Source organism: Gallus gallus, chromosome 12 (assembly GCF_016699485.2).
Source record: "Gallus gallus isolate bGalGal1 chromosome 12, bGalGal1.mat.broiler.GRCg7b, whole genome shotgun sequence".
NCBI classification, from domain to species: Eukaryota; Metazoa; Chordata; class Aves; order Galliformes; family Phasianidae; genus Gallus; species Gallus gallus.
The window spans coordinates 12,407,425-12,431,117 of record NC_052543.1 but is presented as its reverse complement, the minus strand read 5'-3'; the positions used below and the strand labels follow the sequence as shown (position 1 = coordinate 12,431,117).

At 40.9% G+C, this 23,693-nt stretch overlaps 1 protein-coding gene across 13 annotated transcripts in view; it reads left to right on the top strand.

The window, feature by feature from the left end:
* FHIT (fragile histidine triad) overlaps nt 1-23,693 on the top strand; it is a 512,804-nt gene that overhangs the window by 423,221 nt on the left and 65,890 nt on the right. For all 13 annotated transcript variants that reach the window (XR_006931286.1, NM_001277802.3, NM_001277804.3 and 10 more), the window contains one exon: nt 10,341-10,409. Coding sequence is in view for 12 of the 13 variants with exons in the window: in NM_001277802.3 (NP_001264731.2) it covers nt 10,341-10,409 (69 nt within the window). In the remaining variant the exon portion in view is untranslated. The remainder of the gene's footprint in view (nt 1-10,340; nt 10,410-23,693) is intronic.

Sequence of the window (23,693 nt, the reverse complement as noted above, 5' to 3'; positions counted from 1 at the left end):
CTTAGCAACCCCTCGGCCAGCGCTTCTGGAGAACACATTGCAGCATGTTTAGGCCAACCAAATCCTTTTCCCAGTCCCTGTAGGAAGGAGAAGGAGGAAGGCATCTGTGAGCCTGTTATAAGCTGCTTTCAGCTCTGATCCCAGGACAGCAGATCTGTGTGCAGAGGCCGATGACGAAACTGTGCTGTAACCCTTTGAGGTACCCTCTGTTCAGTGAAAGCTAAGATTGCTTTGCTGGTCTTTTCTTGTTCCACAGAAAGGGAACAGGAACCAACAGCAGCTTCAGCTCCTGCTTTCATCTTCCATCAAAAATGTTTTTGTGAACAGAGCCACTGGTGAACTGTGGAAGCAAGTTCCAATTTCAAGCCCTTCATAAAGTTGCATTGTTTAAAATTACTTACATTCCTTCACTACTTGTGTCTTGTGAGCGCATCATTTTTTCTATCTTTTGTTTTCTGAGCACCTCTTCTATTGCCAAGGTGTTTAGCTGCAAGTACGGAAGGCCATGCAAATAAGACCAAGCCAGCTGCACAGATTTTGCACACTTTAATTAAGTTGTAGGGCTTCAAATGAATTTGGCTTCAGTTTCTGATGCTTCCAGTCCCTGTATTCTGTTCCAGTGTGGATGTTAAATCGTGCAGAAATGGAGCGTGACCTAACTTTCATGTCAGTTGATCTGGCAGTAGCTGTTTTTGTGTAACTAATTTAAAAAGATTGATTGTTGGTTAATTACATTAATGAACTGAACCAACATGGGCACAGACCAGAGCTCAGCAGTCTCCTAAACAGTCATTAGGAATAGACATCTATCTTTTCACCTGCTTGTACAGCCTCCTGTTGAGTGGTAGAGTGTGCAGAATCGTAATTCTGAAGGTTAAATGACTTAGGCACGTAATCACAAACTGTTCACCTCTGCTACACTTCTGCCCATATGGCCCTGCTAGTCACAGTCGAAGTCCATTTGGGCAAACTGTCTGTTGAAAGGTCTCCAGGACAGCAAGTCTGGTGCTTTCAGCTGGGTTCCTGGCAAATGCCAGCGTGAATCATAAATCGCCCAAGACCTCTGCCTGAAAGGAATTTGTGGATTTACACAATTTTGAAAGAGCTCCTTTTCCAACAAAGGTAACTTGTGCTTTCCAAGGTAAAAGTGTACTTAGCAGAACACTTCGTTGTTCTCTCTAGCTGTCTCATGAATGTGAAGAAAGATTAAATCAATATACATTTCTGTAATGAAATTGCTAAGTTGAAATACTTGAGTTCTTGTTTTAGCAATTTCTTTGTGTGTTTGTTATCAGCACAGCTCTTGTTGCCATTCACTAGAGCTAGGTGGGCGATGTATAGATGTTTGATGCTGTGCAAAGGCTTATAAAAATACTTCAAATGTAAAATAAAGTTTGAGACAAGGACACTTGACACCTGTTCTCATCTGATTTCAGATTATTACACACTGAATGAAGATTCTGGAATGCACTTTATTTTGTAGTTAGGGGATATAGTGTTATATATCCTTGGCCATTTTTAACTCATCTCTTTGACAGGTCTCTTCAGATAATGAAGGACTTAACCTGAAGTTAGTAGGAGTTTCGCCACCGGCTTGAGCAGAAAGGGAAATGGAGCACGGAAGTGCCTGGGAAACTGAGAATGAAAGTACTTTTGCGCTGTTAGCCTGAGATAATATATCATATTAACTTGCATAGGCTGTTGTCAAAATATTCAAAGATGACTTGTGCTGATACTGCTCTATTCTGCAAGGGTTGACCCAGTAGCTTCTGAGACTGAAGTCATTATGGGGATTTCAGTAACCTTTGGGTGATGGAATAGGTGACCTATGAAGTCTGATTTTCAGAGCCTATTTACTTCCACAGAACCATTTTATATCCCAAATTCAACAGTGCTTGGAGGAAGTAAGTCAATGAAAAATAAAATTGGCTTTGGGGTCATATAGGCTATCACCAAAACTGGCTTTCTTGATTCTAAGCTCCTCACTGGATACACAATCAAAATGATTTGAGATTACGAGTGGAAGCACTTGTAGACTGGTTCTGCTTCCTCTGTTGTCCCACAGACCTCAGTGCACCATTTGAGGGGTGAACAGCTGAGTACTGGCGTTAGATATTTCAAGAATTGGTGTGAGCTGAAGAATTTTGGGATGACACATGCAAATTGCATTGAATTATGGTTTTATCTAAGATCTTCTGTTTCAAGCTAATTGAAAGACAGAGGCCACTGCTGCAGGAGGAAAATATGAAAAGAAAGCTGTAAGGAAACATAAAAGTGTTTCTGATCAAGTAAAATTCTGTTTCTGTTGAATGTTTTATTTTGTTCCAGTCACATAAATTACCATCTTTGAAATACTAAAACTCCCACAATCAGCTTTTTATAACAGAAAATAATTTACATTTAAAAGGTTTAACTGAAGCAGCTAAACCTTAGAAATGAATGTGCATATTCGGCAATAAAACAGGAAAACAGCCCATGTTTTGGAGCCCATACCTGCTATGTGTAATTTTAATATTATAAATAACTAAATACGGTCTTGTGAGTGCCATATGTGTACACAGATATATGCTTGTTCTTGGGAAATGTGTCCTTAAGGGTATATAATGTCTCAGTACTAACACAGAGCTTCAGAAATCTCCCCTAACACTGATAGATACGGTGATGGAAAGTGCCATAGCCTGAATACATTTCATCCTGCACAAGGTGTTATGAGGCTCGGTCTTTACTATCTTTGGAAACCTCTTCTTTCTCCTTACATTAGCATCTCTATTCTATCTTTAGCTCATGAAAGAGAGACAGCGTGTTAATTCTGCAGGAAACTTCTCATAATCCCAGAACGGGGCTGCAACAGTTGTCTAAAAGGACAATAACCACGCAAATTAGGTTCATTTCCCACTCAGAATAAGAAACTAGTACGTAGAGCTTGCCTTCCCCCTCCCCCCATCGCATCCGTTCCTGATTTATTTTCTCTCATTTTCCTCCAAGTTCCCTGCCCCCTGTATTAAAGGAGGAGTAGGCCATTACTGCTGCAGTGCTCTTATTCCCTGCTAGTGGAGAGAAGATATATTTCAGTTTTATGGTCTCTTCAAATGTACTCAGACACATGGAAGAAATACCTTACAGGTGCTTGTATCATTGCAGGTACGCTGGAGAACTGAAAACTCAGTGTATTCCAACAATAATATTTCCCTAGACCTCGGTGTGCTTTATATCTCACCCGGGGCACCGAGCCCTGCAGTTACTGGAGTCGCTGAGAAAACAGGTTGAAGTTTCTGCAAAAATGGGCTGAGCCCTTGGGTGTTAATCACACGGCAGTAGGACTGACATTTCGGGACAAACTGTATGGAGCTGCACACGCAGCTGCATGCAGCCCTCTGCTCCTTCCAAGGGGCTCGACCTTTCTTGGCATCTGCAAGGTCTGGCTGGGGGTTTCCAAACCTCACCCTTATTAATTTGAGAAACTAACGTAGTATTATACTGCCCTTCAAGTCAGACCTTTCCGGGGTCTCCCATCCTTTTCATTTAGACTGGATCTCTGAGGGAAAAACACAGTAATAATGCACTGCAGCAGCGTGATAATTACTAAGTAGATTCTGTGTGATTATAATGTTAGCATCTCATGGGGAAAATGAAAGCTTGTACTGTCCCTTTAACGGGACAATTTGATAATCCTCTTAACATTTTCTCTTTTGGCTGATAATATTTCACAGAATTTTACTTTGTAAAATATTCCTAAAGGAAGGCTTAAGCAATAATGCACAGATTATGGAAATGACTCTCATTAACTATAGGGAGAGACTTCAGCAAAGCCATGAACTGCTTCAAAACATGTAACCCCCATTAGGAGCTTCATTTAAATGTTTATTCACAGAGCAGTAAATGTTTATTATGGAACAGTTTATTGAAACATAAAGAACCCTAATTATATGTATCACAAGTGTTAAAACAATATGCGTTTATCAAGACTTAACTAAATATCAGAGGTGAAGGGAAATGCAATTGCTATTTCATTTGCATCTGAACAACAACAAATTTGCAACAGAACACCTGGGCAAAGTGACCCTAAAGGAAGATGGAGGAGCAGAACAGTAAGGCAGGTGCTCACCAGCTGTTCTTAAGCCTGTGGCACCTTCATTGGTATGTGCCTCAGCCTTCCCATCTACAAAATGGAAGTGATATTTTCTGCAGGGGCTGCCAGGGCTTAGGGTTGTTTCTGTAGTTCTCTAGCATTTTAGGACAGATGCTGCTGCGCAGGTCTCACAGTGTTATGGTCTTATTGTTGCTGACATGATTGCATGGCAGTGTCAGTGTCCTTGCTTGGGTCAGTGTGTGGTTCCTTCTATTGGTTCTCAGGGCAGTGTTTGAAGTTGTAGCTGTTGGGCAGGTGGGAAGGAACTGATGGTGGTGGTCCTTGGCCTGACCTTCCTACCACCATGTGGGGACCGTCATTCCTGGAATTAGAGACTGGCTTAGAAGTCAGAAAATACCAGTCCGGAAGCACCATTCCACCTTTATTTCCATTTCATTATATCCTGCCTTTCAGGAGATGATTTGGAGCACCACTTCTAATGAAAATCTATCTATCCTCTTTATTGTGCCAGTTGGCTTGGCCTTGGGGCTGGAGGGAGAGGCTGGTGGTTCTCATGTAAATGGTAAAGTTGCCTTCAGCTGTGGAAGTTAGAATCTCAGATCTCAAGAGGCTTTAAAAATCTTTCTGCACATGTTTTCATTGGATCTGGGTCTCTTCACCTCATTCACTGCTCATTTCTTTAAAACTTTATGGTAGTTGACAGTTACATTATTTATTGAGGATGCTGAATCTGCACATTCCTCAGTCTGTGTGTTTGAAGATGTACGTTGCTGCCAGTCCCCCACTTGGTTTGGTTTCTGATATATTCACAAATTCTTTCCATTTTGCTGCTTTCCCAAGTACGTGTTCTCAGTGCTGAAGTATCTTGATATAATCCAAGAGGCAAAGCCATGGCATAAGCATTGGTGATGACCATTGCAAAGATTTTCTGCTCCCTCCTAGGTTATACGTGCAGTGCCACACAGGTACACACATGGATCCCAAAAGGCTCCTTCATGTGTCAGCCTGGTGGTGTCTGTCTGTCTGTATCGCTCCTTTCTGTCTGTATCATATTCTTACACTACTTGTGCTGGTAGAAAAGCAGGATTTGGTTTTGTGTTTTGATAAACTAGAGCCATAGCAAATGTGTTGTGAGAGAACATTAGTATGTGTGGTCATCTCGGGTTTGCAGCAACCCTTACCACCAGGATTATTTAGCTGCTGTTCTGGTAGAAGGCGGTACATGTGTGCCTGTTGTGTGCAGCCTACTGCACACTACTGTAAAGGAAGATGACAATTCCTAAGAACTGGGTGTTGTTGTAGGAAAGAAAGTGTTTCAAGTAGTTTCCTGTCATGTTTTAATATTTTATAACGGGTCTTTCAAAGTGGTCTTACATTATGTAATTTATAACTTCTGGATATGCATGAAAAAAATCATACTGGCAATAATATTGAAGGCTGTGAAAACTGAATGTTTTGATTTGTACAGACTGCTTTGTTTTTAATTTTAAGTGTTGAATAGGACTTTTTTTTTCCCCATGTGTTTCTCCATCCCAACCCAATTTTGGAATAGGAAAAACGTCAAGAGCTCAAAAATATTCACTGAACAGAAATTGCTTTGCCATGAAGATGTCTTTGCCAGGGTCTGCAAGTCAAGGGCCATAGCAATTGGCTTACAAAACAAAGAAAGAGCAATTGTACCGAGTCTGCTAGCATCCGGGTAGTGCGATATATTTTTGCAGGCAGCAGAGGGAGTGCTTTCTGTTAATGAGCTATGGATATACAGGCAGGGCTTTCTGCAGAATAATTTTGTAACAGGGATAATTGAGCAGTTAATCAAGAATAGCAAACAAGGGCTCCATGGAAGCCCAGTTTACAGAGAGGACAAAATTGCCCTATTTTTCATGTGGCTATCTCAGTACTATGGTTGATTTTCTTTATCACCCACTGACAGCCTTACTTGGAGAATGGTTATTAGTTTGGAATTTCTACAGTTAATCTGGTAGTTTAGAAGAAGCATTATCACAGCCTCCTCTATGAAGCCCACGTCTCTGCAACGGACAGGGGACTTTCTGCAGCAAATAAGGTGTTATCTGTATGCCTCAATCCTTCCTCTGTGTGAATGAGCTGATGGGGGGGTCCTGTGGCTAGCACATGTTGCAGCCTGCCATCACTGGTGTCCTTCCTGCCCTTCCTCCTGCTTGTGCATGGCATGGACTTGGGGGCTCGCTCTTTCTGATCTCCCCCATGTTCCACATCACTGCCTTTCCCAACATTGCTTTACCACAGAACTATGGAAACCCACATGTTTTGAAGAGCAATTTTTTTTTGCCATTTTTTTATGAAGAGCAAAAAGTGACAAGGGAATGGCTTAGGCTGATGAAAGACATCTGGTTTTGCTGCATGAAAACACAGCTCAGCCATGTGCTGCCTTTACAGCTGAGGGAAATCAGTCCTCCTTTTGCCAGCATTTTGGCAACCCCCTGTTCTCAGCACCATGTGATCCACCACCAGGCTTTATGCATTCATCCTATAGCAACATGTATTGCTAATAGTCCCAGGGTGAGTGCTGAGGAGCTCTCATGGAGGCTATTATCTCGCTTTCTGTTGGAAGCAGAGCTTTGTTGCTTTGCTAACCAGCACAGCAGCTGAGTGAACACAGCATAATGTTCATGAATTATTGCAGGCAATGTCCATGTTCTCCCCAGTGGCATGTGGCAGGGTCATCTGATCTTCACTATTCTGGTCTACTTGGGAAATCTCTTTCAGTGTCTGTTTTTGCCTGGTATTTTTGCTTTACATCCAGCACAGTGGTGGCACATTGGTTATTCGACCATAATTCAGTATATAAAAACAGCCATAACTACGAACATTGCTTTCTCCATGGCCTTGAGTGCTGAAGCAAAACTCACCTGACCTGAATGTGTGGCATTTGTTTGTCTTTTTTTCAACAGAACAGCCTGCAGTTTTTTTTTTGTCAAGATTTTTGTGAGCGTTTTGCAACTGTGGCTCATTGGAAATCAACTTTAGATGTGAAATCACACCAATGCTTATGCTGCTGCCAGATTTCAGCAGCAGTGGGAGGAGCAGCCTCAAGCTCCCCCCTGCCGCCCTCGGAACATGGGGATCTCTGGCTTGAGAGCACCTCTTGGCACTGCAGATTTGCTCCTCATATTACTTTTTCTAATTCTCTGTCCAGTCTGGGTGTAAAGGTCTTGAAAGTTCTTCTCCCCCAATCTCTTTCTAGGTATCAGAAGCAGCCAATAAGGCTCAGGTATCTTTGACCACCCAATGTCAAAGTACGTGTACCTGATGTACCACCTGGGTTCATAATGCCATGTCCCTGTGTTGTGACATCCAGTATGTCTGTCTCATGCAGTGGTGCACAACTTTCCCCCTCAGTGTCTGACAAGAGGAGGGAATGGCAGCTAACATGTTAAGCAATGCAAACGTGTGTCTGCATTTTTTTGTACGCTGATATTGATTGGTCTGTTAATGTGCATGTCTTGGTTGTTGTGTGTCGCTTTTCTCGCTGCTTAATCAAAGCAATGCAAAATGAGGGGGAAGCAGTTTTTAGGAGAGAAAAGGAGTACAATCAGCAGTGATTGAATACAGCCTGCTGGTATGCTTTGGTGCTGTCTGCTACCCGCCAGACACGAGGGTATCCACAATAACAAGGAAGAGCTGAAATGCTTTATTTTGACATTTTATATAGACAGTGTTTGGATTTTTCCTCTCCAAACAGTGTTTTGAGTGAAGATTTGCCTAAATCTGTTTGTTCGGTTAAAAAGAAATATATACAGCCAAATGTTTTGTTTGTATCTACTAACACATTTCACTCAACTGCAAATGGCTTTTTGGACTTGCAGGTTTTTGTTTTGTCTGGCTTCAGCCATAGTGAATAATGCTGACGAGTAAAAATGATCAATTAAAGAACTCCCAGTGAATCAAAATATCAGCACCCCAAGCTGGGAAAGCCATAAGCTGAATGACAAACGAGTGGTTCCCACATAGGAACCATTGCTCTGCTCTGTGCTTGTTTCTTCCCCCGAAACCGAATCTCCTTGAGACATAATTGCCAATCATGTTTTTTTTCTATTATACAAGTGATAGGAAGAATTCAGATTTGTTTGTATGTCTCATGCACAATATTAAGAAAAAAAATTGGAATGTCCAGAAAAAAATTGCTCTCATAATTGATTGTAGTTACCTCAGACCTGGAAGTACCCATTTGTTTTCTGATACAGTTGACAGATTTTGCTGAGCAGCCTGGCGTTGTGTAAGAACATAATGCACATAGTAAAGGTGACAAACCCTGAGAATGTCCCCAGTGATGCCAAGTGGCCCATATGCTCTCATAAACACTTCCTCTTCTCCTTTTTTCATGCTGATCACACGAGCCCATTTTGGGCAGAAGCTCACATTAGGCTCGTTTGTTACCTGCTGTGCTGCTCTGTGCATCTGCAGTGCAGCATCTCTGCACTAAGTTTTGGGCCACATCCTGTTTGCTTTTCCTGTGCGTGTCCTGAAACATTTTGCTACAGAGGTAAAAATGACTATTAAGTGCATAGAAGTTTTGGGACATAATGTCAGATATCAGTAACTATTAGGCTCTCTCTATATATATCATCAAGAGGAAATCCTGAAAAGTAGTATTTGTAGCAGTGGTATCATTCCTTGTACAAGAAGAGGAATGAACTGACAGATCATTCTGTAGTTTTAGGTGTAAATTTTAAATCTAATCAGATCTATATTTAGGTGGGTCATGCTGGTGAGATTTCACATTGTTGGTACAAACCGCAATCTTCACTGCTGTTTTTCTTGGAAGTCTCTCTTTGTCCTAAAGCCATATTCCAGGCCTAGGGCATAGGAAGACCATCTTTAAACTTACCTTGCTATTTTGAGCCATTTGTCATGAGAGCAGTGATGTTCAGATGATGCATTGCACTAATACATCACAAGAACACTATCGCTCTCATGATATATTAGTATAATACACTATCAGAACACTATCGCTGATGTATTACTCAAAAACACTGTTTTTAACCCTCAAGAAGCATCCTCATCTCTAGGCTGAATATGCTGAAAGCTGAGGATAATGGTAGCTTTAAGGAGAAGCGTATTTGGTTTCTTTAGGGTAAGCTAAGAAAAACAAGTGGTATTCTGAGTATTTCATTAAGTGAAACATCCCTGTGATTTCATTTTATTCACTGAACAAATGTTCTTGTAGATGAGGGTAGCATGATGTAGGTGTGTTTGGATTTTATTACAAATAGACAAAGTTTTTTGGTTGAGGAGTTTTTTTGGTCTTTATTAGAGACTTGAGCTGTATTTTGAGAATGTTTTAGCAGGATTCATGAATTTCAGCTGATTTCAACTCACCAAATTGAATCAGATGCAAGCTATCTGAATTCAGTTTATTCTGTGTATACAGAGAATGAAGGAAAGGGGAAAAGATAAAAGAATATTTATGGTTTTGTAGCTGAAGTCACTGCAGAAAAGCAGATAGATCAGCATTTCTTTGATTTCTCAATCAAGGATTCTCTTTAAAATTGTACTAGATCTTGAGTTGGGAGAATTTTGAATAGTGTCATTCATTCCTATCTGGCATGAAGAGGCCTGTAATCTCTTAACAAAAAAAGACCACCTAAGTAGTAGTAATAATGAACATTAAAGTGACATGATATATTTGCTTACTTGTCCTTATTTTTGTTCCTCTTTCCCATATCTCATCAGCATTTGTGAGAAAATACTTTGTCTCTCACATAACCCCCATGCTGGATAGCCCAAAGCTACCTGTGCCACTTATTTCCCATAACTCTGAGCAACGGCTTTGCCGTCAGGAGAGTGGTGCTTATGTTTCAGGCTCTGTAAATCTGGACCCTTAATTCTCTTGCCCTGCAGGTTTGGGGCCATATGATGCACCACTGGGTATGTTATGCTTGGGCTACAATCTCCTGGGAGGAGAAGCAAAATATTAAGCTCTTTCTGATCTTGCAAAAGATTTTGTAATGGGAGTGCTGTACAGTCCAGAATCTGTCTTCTGATAGCTGTTCTACCTGCGTGGTCTCCATAACGTACCGGTGGTCCCTCCATCCACTGGCCTGAGCATCTTGTATAATCTCTGAAGGATTAAGGTACTTTTATTGGACATATGGAATTCTGCAGAATCCTGTTCACAGTTACTGGTACAAGTGGAGGATAATGCTGGTAATCTGGAAAAGAAAGTCATGATCTTGGCAATAACCATTGTTTGGTTTCTCATTTCTAGCACGTTCACGTCCATGTCCTTCCAAGGAGGTCAGGAGACTTCAGCAGGAATGACGATGTATACAAGGAGGTAAGGACTGCTCTCTATTACTCGTTCAGAGTGGTTTTCACATTTAGAAGCTCACATCAGAGATATAAGCCTTGCTTTGAATGTAATTATTTAACGGCCTCTCTGTCTTTATTGGTTGCGGAAAGCCTGAGTTTTCACAGCTTGCCTTCTGGCCTGCCCAGGCTCTGGGCACATCACATTGCAGCCCCAACAATAAAATTTGAAAAGCAACTTTGCTTACAGATGTAATATCTGCATGTGTGCAGATTGTACGACAGAGCTGGGGACATAAGCTGTGACTGAATTACTGGCTTTTGTTTAAATGCACAATTGTATTGGTATTAATAAAAAGTTCTTCCCAGCTTGGCAGCTGTCACAATGAGTTAATGAAAAAATCTCACTATTGTTAGATTTGTGTGGTTCTTAGTGAGTTTGGTAGGATCCTCTATCTCAAACGTGACATCTCCTTTTCTTTTTGAAAGTAATTAATGTAAACATGTTCAATGTTCCTGCAACACCATATGCTTGGAGAAGAATTCATGACATTTTATGCTTCTGTATTGTTTCCTTTGTGATATATCCATGATGACAACCCACCGCTCTCAAAAAAATATATTTCGAAGTTTTATAATGACTTAAGGGGATATTGAGGTTGGATCTGAGGGGAAAAAAAGTTCTTCTCAGATAGAGTGATGAGGCACTGGCAAGGGCTGCTCAGGGAGGTGGTGGAGTCACTGTCCCTGAAGGTGTTCAAGTAATGTGGAGATATGTGGCACAGAGGGACGTGGTCAGTGGGCATGGTGGGGGTGGGATAATGGTTGGACTTGGTGATCTCAGTGGTCTTTTCTGACCTTAATGATTCAGTGATTCTATGACTTAGTTCAAAGGTGGTGAAAACATGTTTGCTTTTGACATGAAAGACAGAGATTGAGAACCCTTCTAACATAACCTTATAATGAGACTGCTGAGCAAGGAGATCAAATGTCAATACGTGATGGCCATCCTAGATAATGCTGTACTTAAAAGCAGTAAAGTGAGGCAACTTGGAAGTTAGTGTTTTTTTCTTTAAATGTGTTAAGTGGTTTTCAATTCTGCACCAACCCACAAATTCTGTTTCCATTTTTGTCATTTTTTACAATGCCATCTTGTTATTTTTAATGTGCTTATTTTTCTCTTGTTATATGTAAATACAAAAAAGCAAAACTGTTAATGAAATAGGCTATACATTTAGTGTTGTTAAATGCAGTAGGCATGACAAATTGGTGGAAATTATTTTTATCTTGTCATTTTCAGCTATAGCAATTGTAGGTGTTGCTTGTAGCAGACATGGGAAGCAAAAATATTTAGACACAGATGTGATAATATATCTTTTAGTGGAACAACGTATAGCCTCAGAGTCTAAACAGCTACTCTTGAATACCAATGAGTGAACATATGCTTTTGTACAGACTGTATCTGACCAAAGATTTCACTTTACAATTAGGTTGTCAGGAAAAAAACCTACAGCATTTGATGCTATAAAAGTTTGATGCCAAGTTCTATCATTCTATCACTCACTGGACTGGGAGGGTAAAAGGCCTTAAGCAGTATGCTGTCATAAGGACAGTGAATAAATCTGTATTAAAACATACAAAATGGACAGATTATTGAAAATGCAGCTGATTTGAGAAAATATTTAGAGATTATTTCAGTAAGGCAAAAGTTTTTTTTTATATGACGCATTGTTGTGTTGTATCAAGACACATCTCTTAGTCAAGGCTTTTTAAAATGTTGAGGAAGTTCTCTTAGGTCATGTTGGAGCAACAGACTGAAAACCTACAAGCAATAGAGTACCATTAGGTGAGGTGTAGGTGCAGGAAAGAGCTTAAAATCCATCATCCGTGAAATTTGTGCTTAGGACACTCTATAACCTGTTCGTAAATGAAGCTTGCTTTCTATATATTTGAATGATAAAGTTGTGGTTTAGGCAGCAGATGTCCTTCCTTTTCTTCGTATTATATGACACTGAGGCTGTTAGCTTCTCTGAAACAATTTTTGTAGTTGTAAAGCACACCTGGGCTAAATTTTGCATGTCATGGTGCCTGGTTTAATTACTGCAGGTAGAAATTTTTACTGCTATTGTGTATAATTTTCACAGATTCTGGGTCTCAGCCCTAGTTCAACACATCTGTCTCAAACCCCTATCTATCTGTAAATGCCCTTGAGCTCTCCAAACTCTGCAGTTGTCATCTGTAAATGCTGAGCAGATTGTTGACAAATCCCATTGCTCAGTAGTGTTTGACAGGAAGGAGAATGCCCAGATGTTGAGCCATCAGTCCTCTTAGGAGACTTCTACAGTTGAGACAGCTAGAAAATACTCACAGGCTCTTGCTGTGTGCTTTATTTGTCCCATTTGGATTGAGAGTGACCATCCTGCTGACTGAAAAGACAGAAAAAGAAACTGTGTGGTTGATCCCTCCTTAGTAAAGTGTTTACTGGGCTCTGATATCTTCAGGCTTTTGGCTATAAAGCTCCAAGACAGCCTCATCTAGAACTGTAAAGTGTAAAGGGTATTCTTAAAGGTAAGGTATATCTTTAGCACTTCGTTTGTAATAAGGCTACTGATGGACACAAATGCCAACTACTTTCTGGATATATTTTTAGATCTTCAATACTAGGACATTAATTGGAAAAGAAATGAAAGGGGTCCAAAACCTGTTCCATGGTGCCTTCTCTGACACAGTTCTTGGAATACATCACTTAATCTTGATGCATGTGAAAGAAGTCACCAGATGATTTTCCCAATATACAGAGAGAGCAATTAACAAAAAAAAAAAGACCACATCAAATATTTTAACTCATTTCCTTGTCATCTTTGCAGTCCTTCGGAGGCTGTTTCCTAGGGACTGTTAGCTATCCACTATGGGCTCACCATAGTGAAAAGCTGAAGACATAGATTTTCGGTTCTTACATTTTCTTGCAATTAATGTGAAGCTAATCCTGCAAGTATGCACAAGTCCCAGTTAAATTGGTCTGATAGTTTGTTTCATTGGTTCGGGTTCTTCATATTTTCTTGTTAGATCACTTTTCTCATCTACATCTTGAGAAATCCTTATTAGCTTAATCAGAATCTCTCCTATTCCTCTCTTTTCTGTTTCATTTGAAATACAAATATTTTTTAATTTATCAATTAAAGAATTTAAAAGTCTTCTCATATTCTCATCAATTGCCTGCTTTAAGAAAATAAGGATTTTTTTTCCTTTTGGAAGGGCATGTCACAATAACTGATAAGCATGTTATTAATGAATATCTTTACTGTAGGACAGCACCCTGTGTTGTAGCAGTCAGCACAAGTGCTGCAGAGCTGCTGGGGGTCAGCGTGTCCAAAGCATTCAAGAACATTACCCTGAAGTGTCTCAGCACTTTAATACACCCAGCCATCTGTGGGCAGTTCCCATTCAGTGTGTGTTTGGAAAGTCCTTAGCACAGCCTGTCCCCCGTCTCTGCGGAGTGGTTAGCCATTACTGCAATATAAATAACATTCATCATCCTTTAGGTTGGCAGGTAATAGCCATACTGGGCAGAGAGTATGGGGCTTTCTCAGAAAGGAAGAGTGAATCAAGTCTGCAATACTGTGTTATGAGTACTGACCTCAATAAGTTAATTCTGAGGCTGACAGACTTGGATGGGTGAGGGCAGCCCAGCCAGTCAGCAGAATGCTGAGTGCCCTGCTGTGCAGCACTGCATTTTGTGGTGCCAGGCCATTTTCATTCCCAAAGCCCATGTTTCACTTGGTGCTTGCAGCCTGCTGTAATGGATGCTACAACAGCAATATGCATCCGGGGCTGTGCTTTCAAGGCAAAGAGTGCTGTTTTCTTACCAGGTTTGCTTCCATGCCTGTCTGTTTTTCTTGCCCATCTCTAGTTCCCAGCCTAGGCTCTAAATGCTCTAAAAGGGAAAAGTTTGAATAAGAGAGGCTGACCTGAATCCTCGTGTCCCCATCCCCTGCTGCCTGCCAGATGTGCTTCATGGGCCCCTTGTAATTAATTTGGGTGAAACTTCCTAATGTGAATTCTTTGGTAACTTGGAGATTTTGTTAAATGCAAAAGCCAGCAAAAGAATTCAGTTCATGCTGTCCTTCCCCTCTAGCATTCAGGCACGCAGTAAGAGAATCACTTAGGGAAAGGTATTTTGACTTAGTGATCTCATTCAGCATATTATGTTAAATCATTTCAGCAAGAATACCTATTAGTAATCATTTCCAGTTCCAGGGAGGATGAAGGAGGCGTTTTGGCATATGACTCAAGAACCTGCTGGGTTGCTTTTTCAGCCTGGCAAAACTGGGGAGCTTTGTTGAATTGAGAAGTTTAGTCAAACAAGCATGAAGTTTAATTCCCAATGAGTGGCTTTGACTGTGACATGCCTTCACCCTGACCTGTAGACAGTGTCTCACGTGCTGCTGGGCACAGAGCCTAGTGAAGGGCTTGAGAGGTGCAGAGCTGCACTAAACTGTTAGGACTGCTCCACAATTAAAGATAAGGTATAGAATGAAAAGATAAATAAGCCCTAATCCCAGCCCTGCTAGACAAAATGGAAAGATGCCCAACAGCTTCTGTGAGCGTTGGATTGAACTGTTCATGAAAATTAATAGCATGCAGAGCTAATAGGCTGTTCCTTGGCCTCAGAATTACATTGCACCTTCTGGGAACATATTGTAGCCTGCTGGTAGATCAGTCTGCTGCATCTGAACTCCCTTGGGGCCAGACTCTGCTTTCTTTGAGCCCTGCATGGGTAAGCTCATGGAAAAGGAGGGAAGCAGCACAGAATCTAAATTGGATTTTTTTTTTAAAGCATCTGTTTTCCCCAGGTACAAGTCTACTTCCCTATCTTCTTCTGATGCAGCAGCAAATAAATTCTTATTCTTTCTCAGGCTGTGGATTTTATCCTGGTCTTGCCAATGTTGCTCTTTCTGACTGACAGAGCATCAGAGGAGCTTCTGGTAGCCGAGGAGCATAAGCCTTTCCCAGTTATTTCATGTCTCTTGTGATTTTACAGCGACTCCAGCCGGGCGAGTCAGATTAACTGTGCATGAACATTTCCAACTGAGAGTACTGTGGTAGAAGCTACAGCTGTGCAAATAATTATGTTTTGAATTTGATACCTGAATTGACAAAAAGTCATTTTGAGTTGACCTTAAAGGAATTATTTTTCCGACAAATGAATTTCCTTTTTGAGTCAAACAAGACAGTTTGTTTTGTGGACCATGATATTTTATGTGATTATAATTTGAAATCCCCTGGAGACTGCTGGTACTCCCTGCGTGCACCCAACCTACATTAAACAAAAATGATAAATTCATCAGCAGGGTCTAGCAAGAATACTGGAAGACATCCAATCATCATGTATGTCTCCCTAGATGGAAATCCTACTGTTTGTGGTATTTTCTACTCTTTTCAGCCTTGTAAAGCATTTCCTATTTTGACACTTGCAATCTCTGAGACCTTCCTATATGCCACATGCGCTGCAGCACATATCTTAAGATGGCAGGAAAGCATAGTCAAATCTGGGTGAGAACTGTTTCATTCCCTGATATGTTCCATCAGATCTTAAAAAAAGTGGAGTCAGTCCAGCTGTAGGAACAAATCAGGAGTGAATAGAAGGCTCCCAGTTAGGCAGCCATTCCTCATGATTATATACATGCCCTTTACGCCTAGACTTTATCTGAAAAGTAATATAGATTTGGCATTTTATGTATCATTGTGCAGTCTTATTGTCCTCCAGCCCACCTTTCTCTCTGCGTTCCATTACTTCTCTTGCTGGTTCGTACCATTTCCTGCCGCAAGGTCTCCTCGTAGGTAAAAATACCAGCTTCCAGAAGTCACTTACTCTTAGCTTATAATGTAACAGAGACAAATTATTGTGAGCGTTACAGAGGAGCTCTTGGCCCCTGCTGTGGGATATTTACTATGTTTAGCTCATGGAGTATTTGCTCTTCTGTGACCTTGATGGTACTTCCTTGGTCACCTACTTAGTGACTAAGAGCCTCCAACCAAAGACAAGTTGCTGATAAGGGGATTAAAGTGAACGTGGTCTCTCAGGCCCATTTGCTCTGTCAGTGCTTGGACTTGCTTAGCTGCTCAGGTGCTTCTCTCTTCAACTCCCAGTCCCTGAGGTAAAGCTGTCTCCAGACCTCTGGTTATCATCTGATGCACAAGCTGAATTCTTACTGGTAGGGGGAACATGCCCCATTAGTATCCTATATACTCAACTTTTTTACTTCTGCAACCTGTTCTGCTAAGAGCAGTAAGTTGGAGAGTGCCTTCTCATTCCATAGGACCGTATTCCATAGCTAAACAGGATCCAGTGTTCTGACCCACATGCGTGTACTATGGTGTTAAACTGTGATCCCCAAGAAAAGATCACTTTGACACTCTTTCAGATGCAGATCACTGCCCTGAAGGATTAGATTTATCTAAAGGAAGTTCAAGGACCAGGTAGCTGGAAGTGACACCATCTGAGCTGGTTGTTGCTGGCAGTTTCATTGACCTGCCCAGCACTCAATCAACAGCTTCTGTGGTTCAGGTCTGATGCTATCCCTCACTTTCTAAATATGACTTTTCTAAATGAAGGTGGAGGTATATTAATGGACCCAAGCATTCTTCCTTGGTTAGATAGTAAATAAAAGTCTGATGGGATGAGTTTACCAATATCTGCAAGGTCAAGTTAATTTATCATTTGAGTCAAAAGAGTGAAAAAATATATAGATATGAGAAATAAGCTTTCCAGATATGTGCTCGCGTTTTGCTTTTGTTTGTTCTGTGGAAAAAAAAAAAAGTGTGCTTTCTTTTTCCTTTATGTATTTGCCCGCTGTTTTCCATTATCTTTTTTTCTTCTGCAAGAATAAAGATATAGAAGGAAGCTGAACTTAAAGGGAACTAGAAAAATACTACCTGCAGTCCAAAAATATCAAATGGAGGACAGAATGTTCATGGTTTCCAAAACCAAAATGACACCTTGGCAGTTTGTGTAGCAATAAAGTTCCCCAGGCCTTTTATTTAGGCACTTTTAAATAAACACACATATATATTTATGGAAATAAAAGTGAAAATTATGAAGATTGAATAAAAGTACTTTTTAAAGTGGTGGTGAAGTGATAAGAATATGTGTAAAAAAGCATTGTGAAACTCCTGGGCTATGCTGGCTTTGTGGAAGACCACCTAGCACACAAGTTTGCTCAGCTTTGCAGTAAATCAGTGCCTCATCTCTGTGTGTGTGGTTGGCTTCCTACACACTGGGTAGCAAAGTCACCTCTCAGATAACAGAGCTATCTAGATTTTATTCACAAATTTAGTGCTTGTGGGAACTTCTAGGCCTTTTCTTTTGCACAGAAGTGCATGGGATGTGGCTAAATCAAGATCTGATTACATCATGCCTTTGCTCAGTGTTTCTGGTACAGTAATAATCAATGGAACAGTTAACAGCATTGAAATATAAACTGCCATCCCTGAGGCGTCAAAGCAACGCCTTCCTGCTACCAGCACACTGTGGTTTCACAGTTAACACCTCACCTCTTTCTGTAGGAGACAACACTTTACATTACAGCTTATGTTCTGGCAAAAAATGCTACGGAGTTTATTGGAGGCAAATCTCAGTTTCATGAATTTAAAACACTATTAAAAAAATTCACTGCCAAATATAACTCAGGCCATGTTCTATACCTTCATTACCATATGTCAAGAAGGACTTAAGGTACATAAGAAGAGAGAGGTACAAAATTACTTGGCGTAAAATATTGCAGGCAAATGGCTTACTTTTCTAGAGGCATTCGGTCAAATTAATTTCTACTCTTTTGAGCTTTGATGATGCAAGTACATGGGGCAGTCACTGGGATGAGTGCTTATGTCTCCATTGGGCAGACCCAGTGATGGAGTAGGCAGTTAAGACAGGGAAGAAGGCTGACAGCAGAAAGAAAAGTGAGAGTGGATGTTAGGTGCTTTTGCCATGAGAGAGGTCCAAAGAGATTGCACGGATGTCCCCATAGTGGGAAAGAAAATGTTCATTTCCATTTCAGAAAGGAAATTTTAAGAAATCATTGCTCTGCAGTGAAAATTTAGTTTGACAGCGTCAGGATAATTATATACTACTTAGTTTTGTTTAAATATTGTAAGCACCATTGTTTCCTTTCCGTGTTAAGGATTGACTTGAGTGCTGGGTTACAGTGGTTTTCCTTAATTGTTCTAATCCTTGGCTTTAAGAAAATGAATTCTTTAAATTTACACTTGTAAAGTACACAGCTAATGAACAAAAGGCTTTAGCAGTCCTTTGCAGACCAAAACTCTCTGTAGTTTAAAAAAAAAAGTGAAAGGGGGGGAAAAAAAAAAAAGGGAGAAGAAAAAAAAGCTAATCACCAAACTGTTCTGTTAATGCTTATTTTAATCATCCTGCGTGCCCTTCCTGGCAGACAGAGCCATTAGGCTGCAGAAACAGGAGGCGAGCTATCACCATCAAATGGCACTGATGCTGAGAACTGGGCCCAGGAGTACAATTTGACTTGTCAGTTTGTATAGACATAAAGCTTCATTGTTGTGCACAGGCACAACTGGCTTTTTAAAAGTCTATTTCCCTCCTGATGATATGAGAATCTGCTCCCCTCTCTCCTACTGTTCCCCAGACCTCCAATTTATTAAGCTATGCTTATAACCCTGCACTTAGGTTAGGTGGCACTGCAGAGGCAGGTGGTCTTCTGCAGGAGGCAGAGCTAGGGGGTCCTTTCCCCACCAGTGATTGCTGTTCCCTGCCCTGGGCCAGGAGGTACCCAGCAGAGTGGGAGTGGAGAGCTTCAACTCCCGCACCGGGGTGATGGATCATTGTAGGGAGCATTAAAATACTGCTGTGACCACAAAGTCTTAAGTTGTTCATTCTCCGTGGAATTGGGTGTTTTAAAACATGCAGGATTTTCAAAAGAACTGTAGAATCATTCAGCTTGGAAAAGACCACTAAGGTCACCCAGTCCAACCATCAACCCATCCCCACCGTGCACACCAACCATGGCCCTCAAAAGAGAGGAGATGATGAAAGTGTTTCCTTGGGAAGCAAAAATGAAACTTCTCCAAAACGTGATTAATTACGGGATGTGTATGATTTGTTTTAGAAAAAAAGATTTGTTGCTCTTTGCTTTGTATAGGAAATTTACCCTTCTGACTACAGTCCTTTGTGCTAAGAACTACTTTTGGGTGGAAAGGCCTTATGGTGCTGCAGGGAGCCACTGAAATTTTTTCCAGGAGCATAGTGTAGCATTGTTCTCAAATTTCAGCTTTTGCACTCTGCAGAATGGAGAAGGTATTTACTGTTGTCCACACTGAGCAGCTGAATTTACTGCTTCAAGAAAAGCTAAGGTTCAGAATCCCATTTGACTGAGTTGCAACCTAATTATAGCCATCCAAGCACAGGCATTCCAATGATAAGGGAGAGCAAGGAAAGTCAGCCTTTGTCTCACATTGCCTGGGTAGTTGCAGCATTGTGCAGCTGGGCTCACTAAGAGCCTCTTCCTGCATTTAATTGCAAAAATTGCTCGTGTGTTTGAGCTGTTTTAAGCAGATCCAACTAAACATTTGTACCCCCTTTTTTTGTGAATGTAAATTACTTCTGTGTACCGACAATTTGCTTTTAGGGACTGTGATTTCTGTGGAAGTGGGAAGGTATTGCAATAAATCGTTCTTAATTGAAGGTCTATTTTCAGGTTTTTTTTCTTGGAGGATCACTTTTTTCTTTCTTTTTGGGAGGAGATATCTCCCCTCGGTCATCATGTTAGTGTCTTTGCAGTGCCAAATGCACACAACTGCCAGATCATGTACAGTATGGCAGTTACACAGGGTTTTCTTCAGTGTGATTGTGAGCAGTAATTGAGATGAGCTCCCCAGAAGGGACTTGGCTTCCCTGATTTTTTTTTCTTGCTAAAATTGTTGCGCTTAATGCATTTACGAGTAGAGTCTAAGTGCTATCATACTTTGTTCCCATACCCCTGCCATTTCTGTGGCAGTCTTACTGAAGAAATAACAATATATAAAGCTGCATAAACACTTAAGGTCTTAGGTGCCTGCTTCCACTGACACTTTCAAATTTTTTATTTGAAGATAATTTCATTTCACACTTTTACATCTGAAGTGCCTGGTTTTGGAGACCTGACGGTATTTCTTACATATGTTAATTAAATTTTCTACCAGCTCTGTGAGTGCATTAAGTAGTAGCACTTAAAGGTGCCATGCAGGGAGGTGAGGGAAGACTGTGAAGTTACAGAGTGAGAGGGGTAAAGCCATTGAGTGCAGATATGTTCATGAATCTCTGAACAAGCAAAAAGAGAGGGCCACATGGAATAAACCAGCAAATGAGGGTCGTGTTTCTTTATGTGAGCTGTGACCCTAAGGCACTCAATAGATATTCTGGGATGTGCTTTCAGCTTTAAGAAATGTTGAGAACTTGCATGACTCTGAAGAATTTTGCATCGCTGTTTATCTGTAGAATAATATTACTGGCATTAAAAAAGTTGGACTGTCACCTGGGAGTACGTTGACTTAATTCAGTCAAAGCCTTCAAGCTGTAGCAATTGCAAGTCACCAAAGGTGGACACCTAGGTGTTTCTATAAGAGGTGACATGTTCACTCACCTGTGTGTAGCAGTGATTTTACTGGGGCTGGGAGGTCTATTCCCAGTGGTAAGATGTCTTCTAGCAAATGTGTATGGAAAAAATTACCAAAATGAACACAGGGTTTTTTTCCATAAGGATACATCCAGGAAATTCTTTGCTGTAAGCTGAAAAAAAAGACATGCAAGATAGGTAGGGCCCTGTCTGTCACTAACTTTAGAGGAGGATCAGATGTCTAAATGCTTTAAAGACTTGGGAAAAGCCAGCTCTTTTTCCTTCTGTATTTGGTTGCATTGAGCAGTATTGACACTCAGTAGGCTGTTATTGGCATGTGGTTTTCTCTTCTCGAGGTCTGCACAAGGGCATGAATCAGAATTGCCCTCTGCTGCATGGGAACAAAGGAGCTTTGGATTGATGTATCAGCCACATTGTGTTTCTGGGTCACTTTCATAAACACATGTAGAAGGGAAACAGCAGTGGAATAAGGGCAGTTCCCAGGTCAGGTAACATGCCTTGTTGATTAAGATCCTTTACTCCCCCATTAAGTGCAATAAACAATGAAGCTGAGAACTGCCTGGTGTTTTTACACTACTTTTAACAATGTCTTTTCATTTCAGGCTCCCAACATTTCTTCTCTGGTACTACCTCATGATCCTTTTCACTCATTTATTACTGTTGCTTCTTCTCAAGAAATAGATTTGATGAGAGTAAAGAAAGTTGCTCATTAGGGCAATGTAATTAAAGGAAAAGTAGACATCATGCCAAGTTACGCTTTCTCTACAAAGCGCCACCTTGGAGATTGCCTGAAACTCAATTACTCGTTGCTATGCTTATTAAGGAGAACAGTGTGCTGAAATGATCCCTATTCCTAATAACCTTGTTTTCTACATGTGAATCATGTTAATACTTTTTTCTTCAGCGCCTTAATCACCATTTATAAAATGGGTCTCTTTCTAGAGGGAGAATGGGGAAAGTGGGCTGCGTGGTGGGTGCTCTCTGAATTACCATTCTCCATTGAGACTTTCTTGTTTCCTGCTGGTCCACAGTTATTTTTGTTTGTTGGTAGTTTCTTTCAATTACACAGAACAGCATTTATTAGCAAATTGCATCTTGTCAACCTTTTTTTTTTCCTCTGATGAAATGAAGATCTTCAACCTCTGCATTGCTCCCCTCCCCTGGGGGAAGGAGTGTGAGATACCTTCCATGTCTCAAGCTCTTCTGCTTGAGTCCACAGTTTCACTGAGAGAAAGAACTTTAGAGCAGAAACTTAACATCAACACCTGGCAAATACTCTTCTCCTAAGTATAAGTCAGTGCCTGCATCTTCTCCCCATTGTGCAGCCTTAATCTTTTCCCATTGTCCTCCTAAGACAATGCCTTCAGCTTCTGTGGACAGCATGTTCCTATGGTCCCAGGAAACCTGTGTGTTCCTGCACAGTACTGGCAGTTGTTGCAGGGACTTGTGAATAATGATGTTTTGTGAAGGGTTTTGGAAGAGACCTAAAGGCTTCAAGAAAATGTGACTTACTCCCATTCAGCTGACAGCATCTGTACTCCTTAGTTCTGTGCTGAAAGATGGCTCTCTGAATGCACCAGTGAAGTATTAGTTAGATATTCCAGCAGAATTGAAGGACAGAAGTGTAAATGATGGCAGTATGCAGGGCCAAAACTGTCATGGAAATCTGGGGAAATTACATGAGGGTTAAGCCACGTGGGACTCAAGTTCATCTGATTACCAGTAAGTTCCCTTGAAATTATCTGAAAGGCCACAAGAAATAATGAAATAATTCTGCACAAACCTGCGTTTTGATCAGAATTGTGGATTGAAGTGGCTGAATATTGAAAGTATTAAAGGGAGAGAGATGGAAGTCATTTGTTTATTAAAAAAAAAAAGAAAAAGATGAGCAAAGCAGAAAATTTTGCTTTCGATGTGGAAAAGAACTGAAGAAATGCAGTGCTCTTCTCTCTTTGGTGCATATGAAAAGAAGGCTAGTCCCAGTACCACCAGCATCTTATATAGCCTGTAAACTACCAATTGTATGTTATATGAATACGCTGTTCCTGAAAAATGCTTTGTATTTTCATCTTAGAAGGAAATGCAGGACTATATTGTTAACCATTCCTTCTCCCTCTTTCATCTCAGAATATTTCAGTCCTTTTATGTAGAGCACAAGGGAACGTGATTGAAAAGGAAAGTCCTACCCTTTGATGTTTATTTGTTGGCACTATCCACTTTTCATGGCTCTATTATTCCAGAATCCTATTGAGGTATTCATCATTGAGCAGAAATCTCCGCTGCTGTCACTAGGGAATTTCTGCCTCTAAATCACATAATTTGGCTCCTGATACTCAACCTGGGGCCAGATGATCAGGACTGTTGAGCACCAGCTTTCCTGAGGCGTTGCAGCTCCCACCGAGGACAGATTTTCAGAACTGCTGAGCACAGAGCTGCTCCTGTTGTGACCCTGTAAGGGTGGATTTGCGAAAGAATTCAGCAGTTCCCTTCCACCAAGGAGATGAGCCCTTTCCAAAATCTGTCCAGCTTTATTTAGTGCTGAGCCAGAAGACGGGGGCTTTGGAAAATAGGGCTCTTAGTAAACTGTGATGTGGAAAATACTAAGTTACAAACTCCTGAAGGACCTGAAGAAGTGTTTGAGAGGAGGCAAACCTCCATGTTTCAAGACA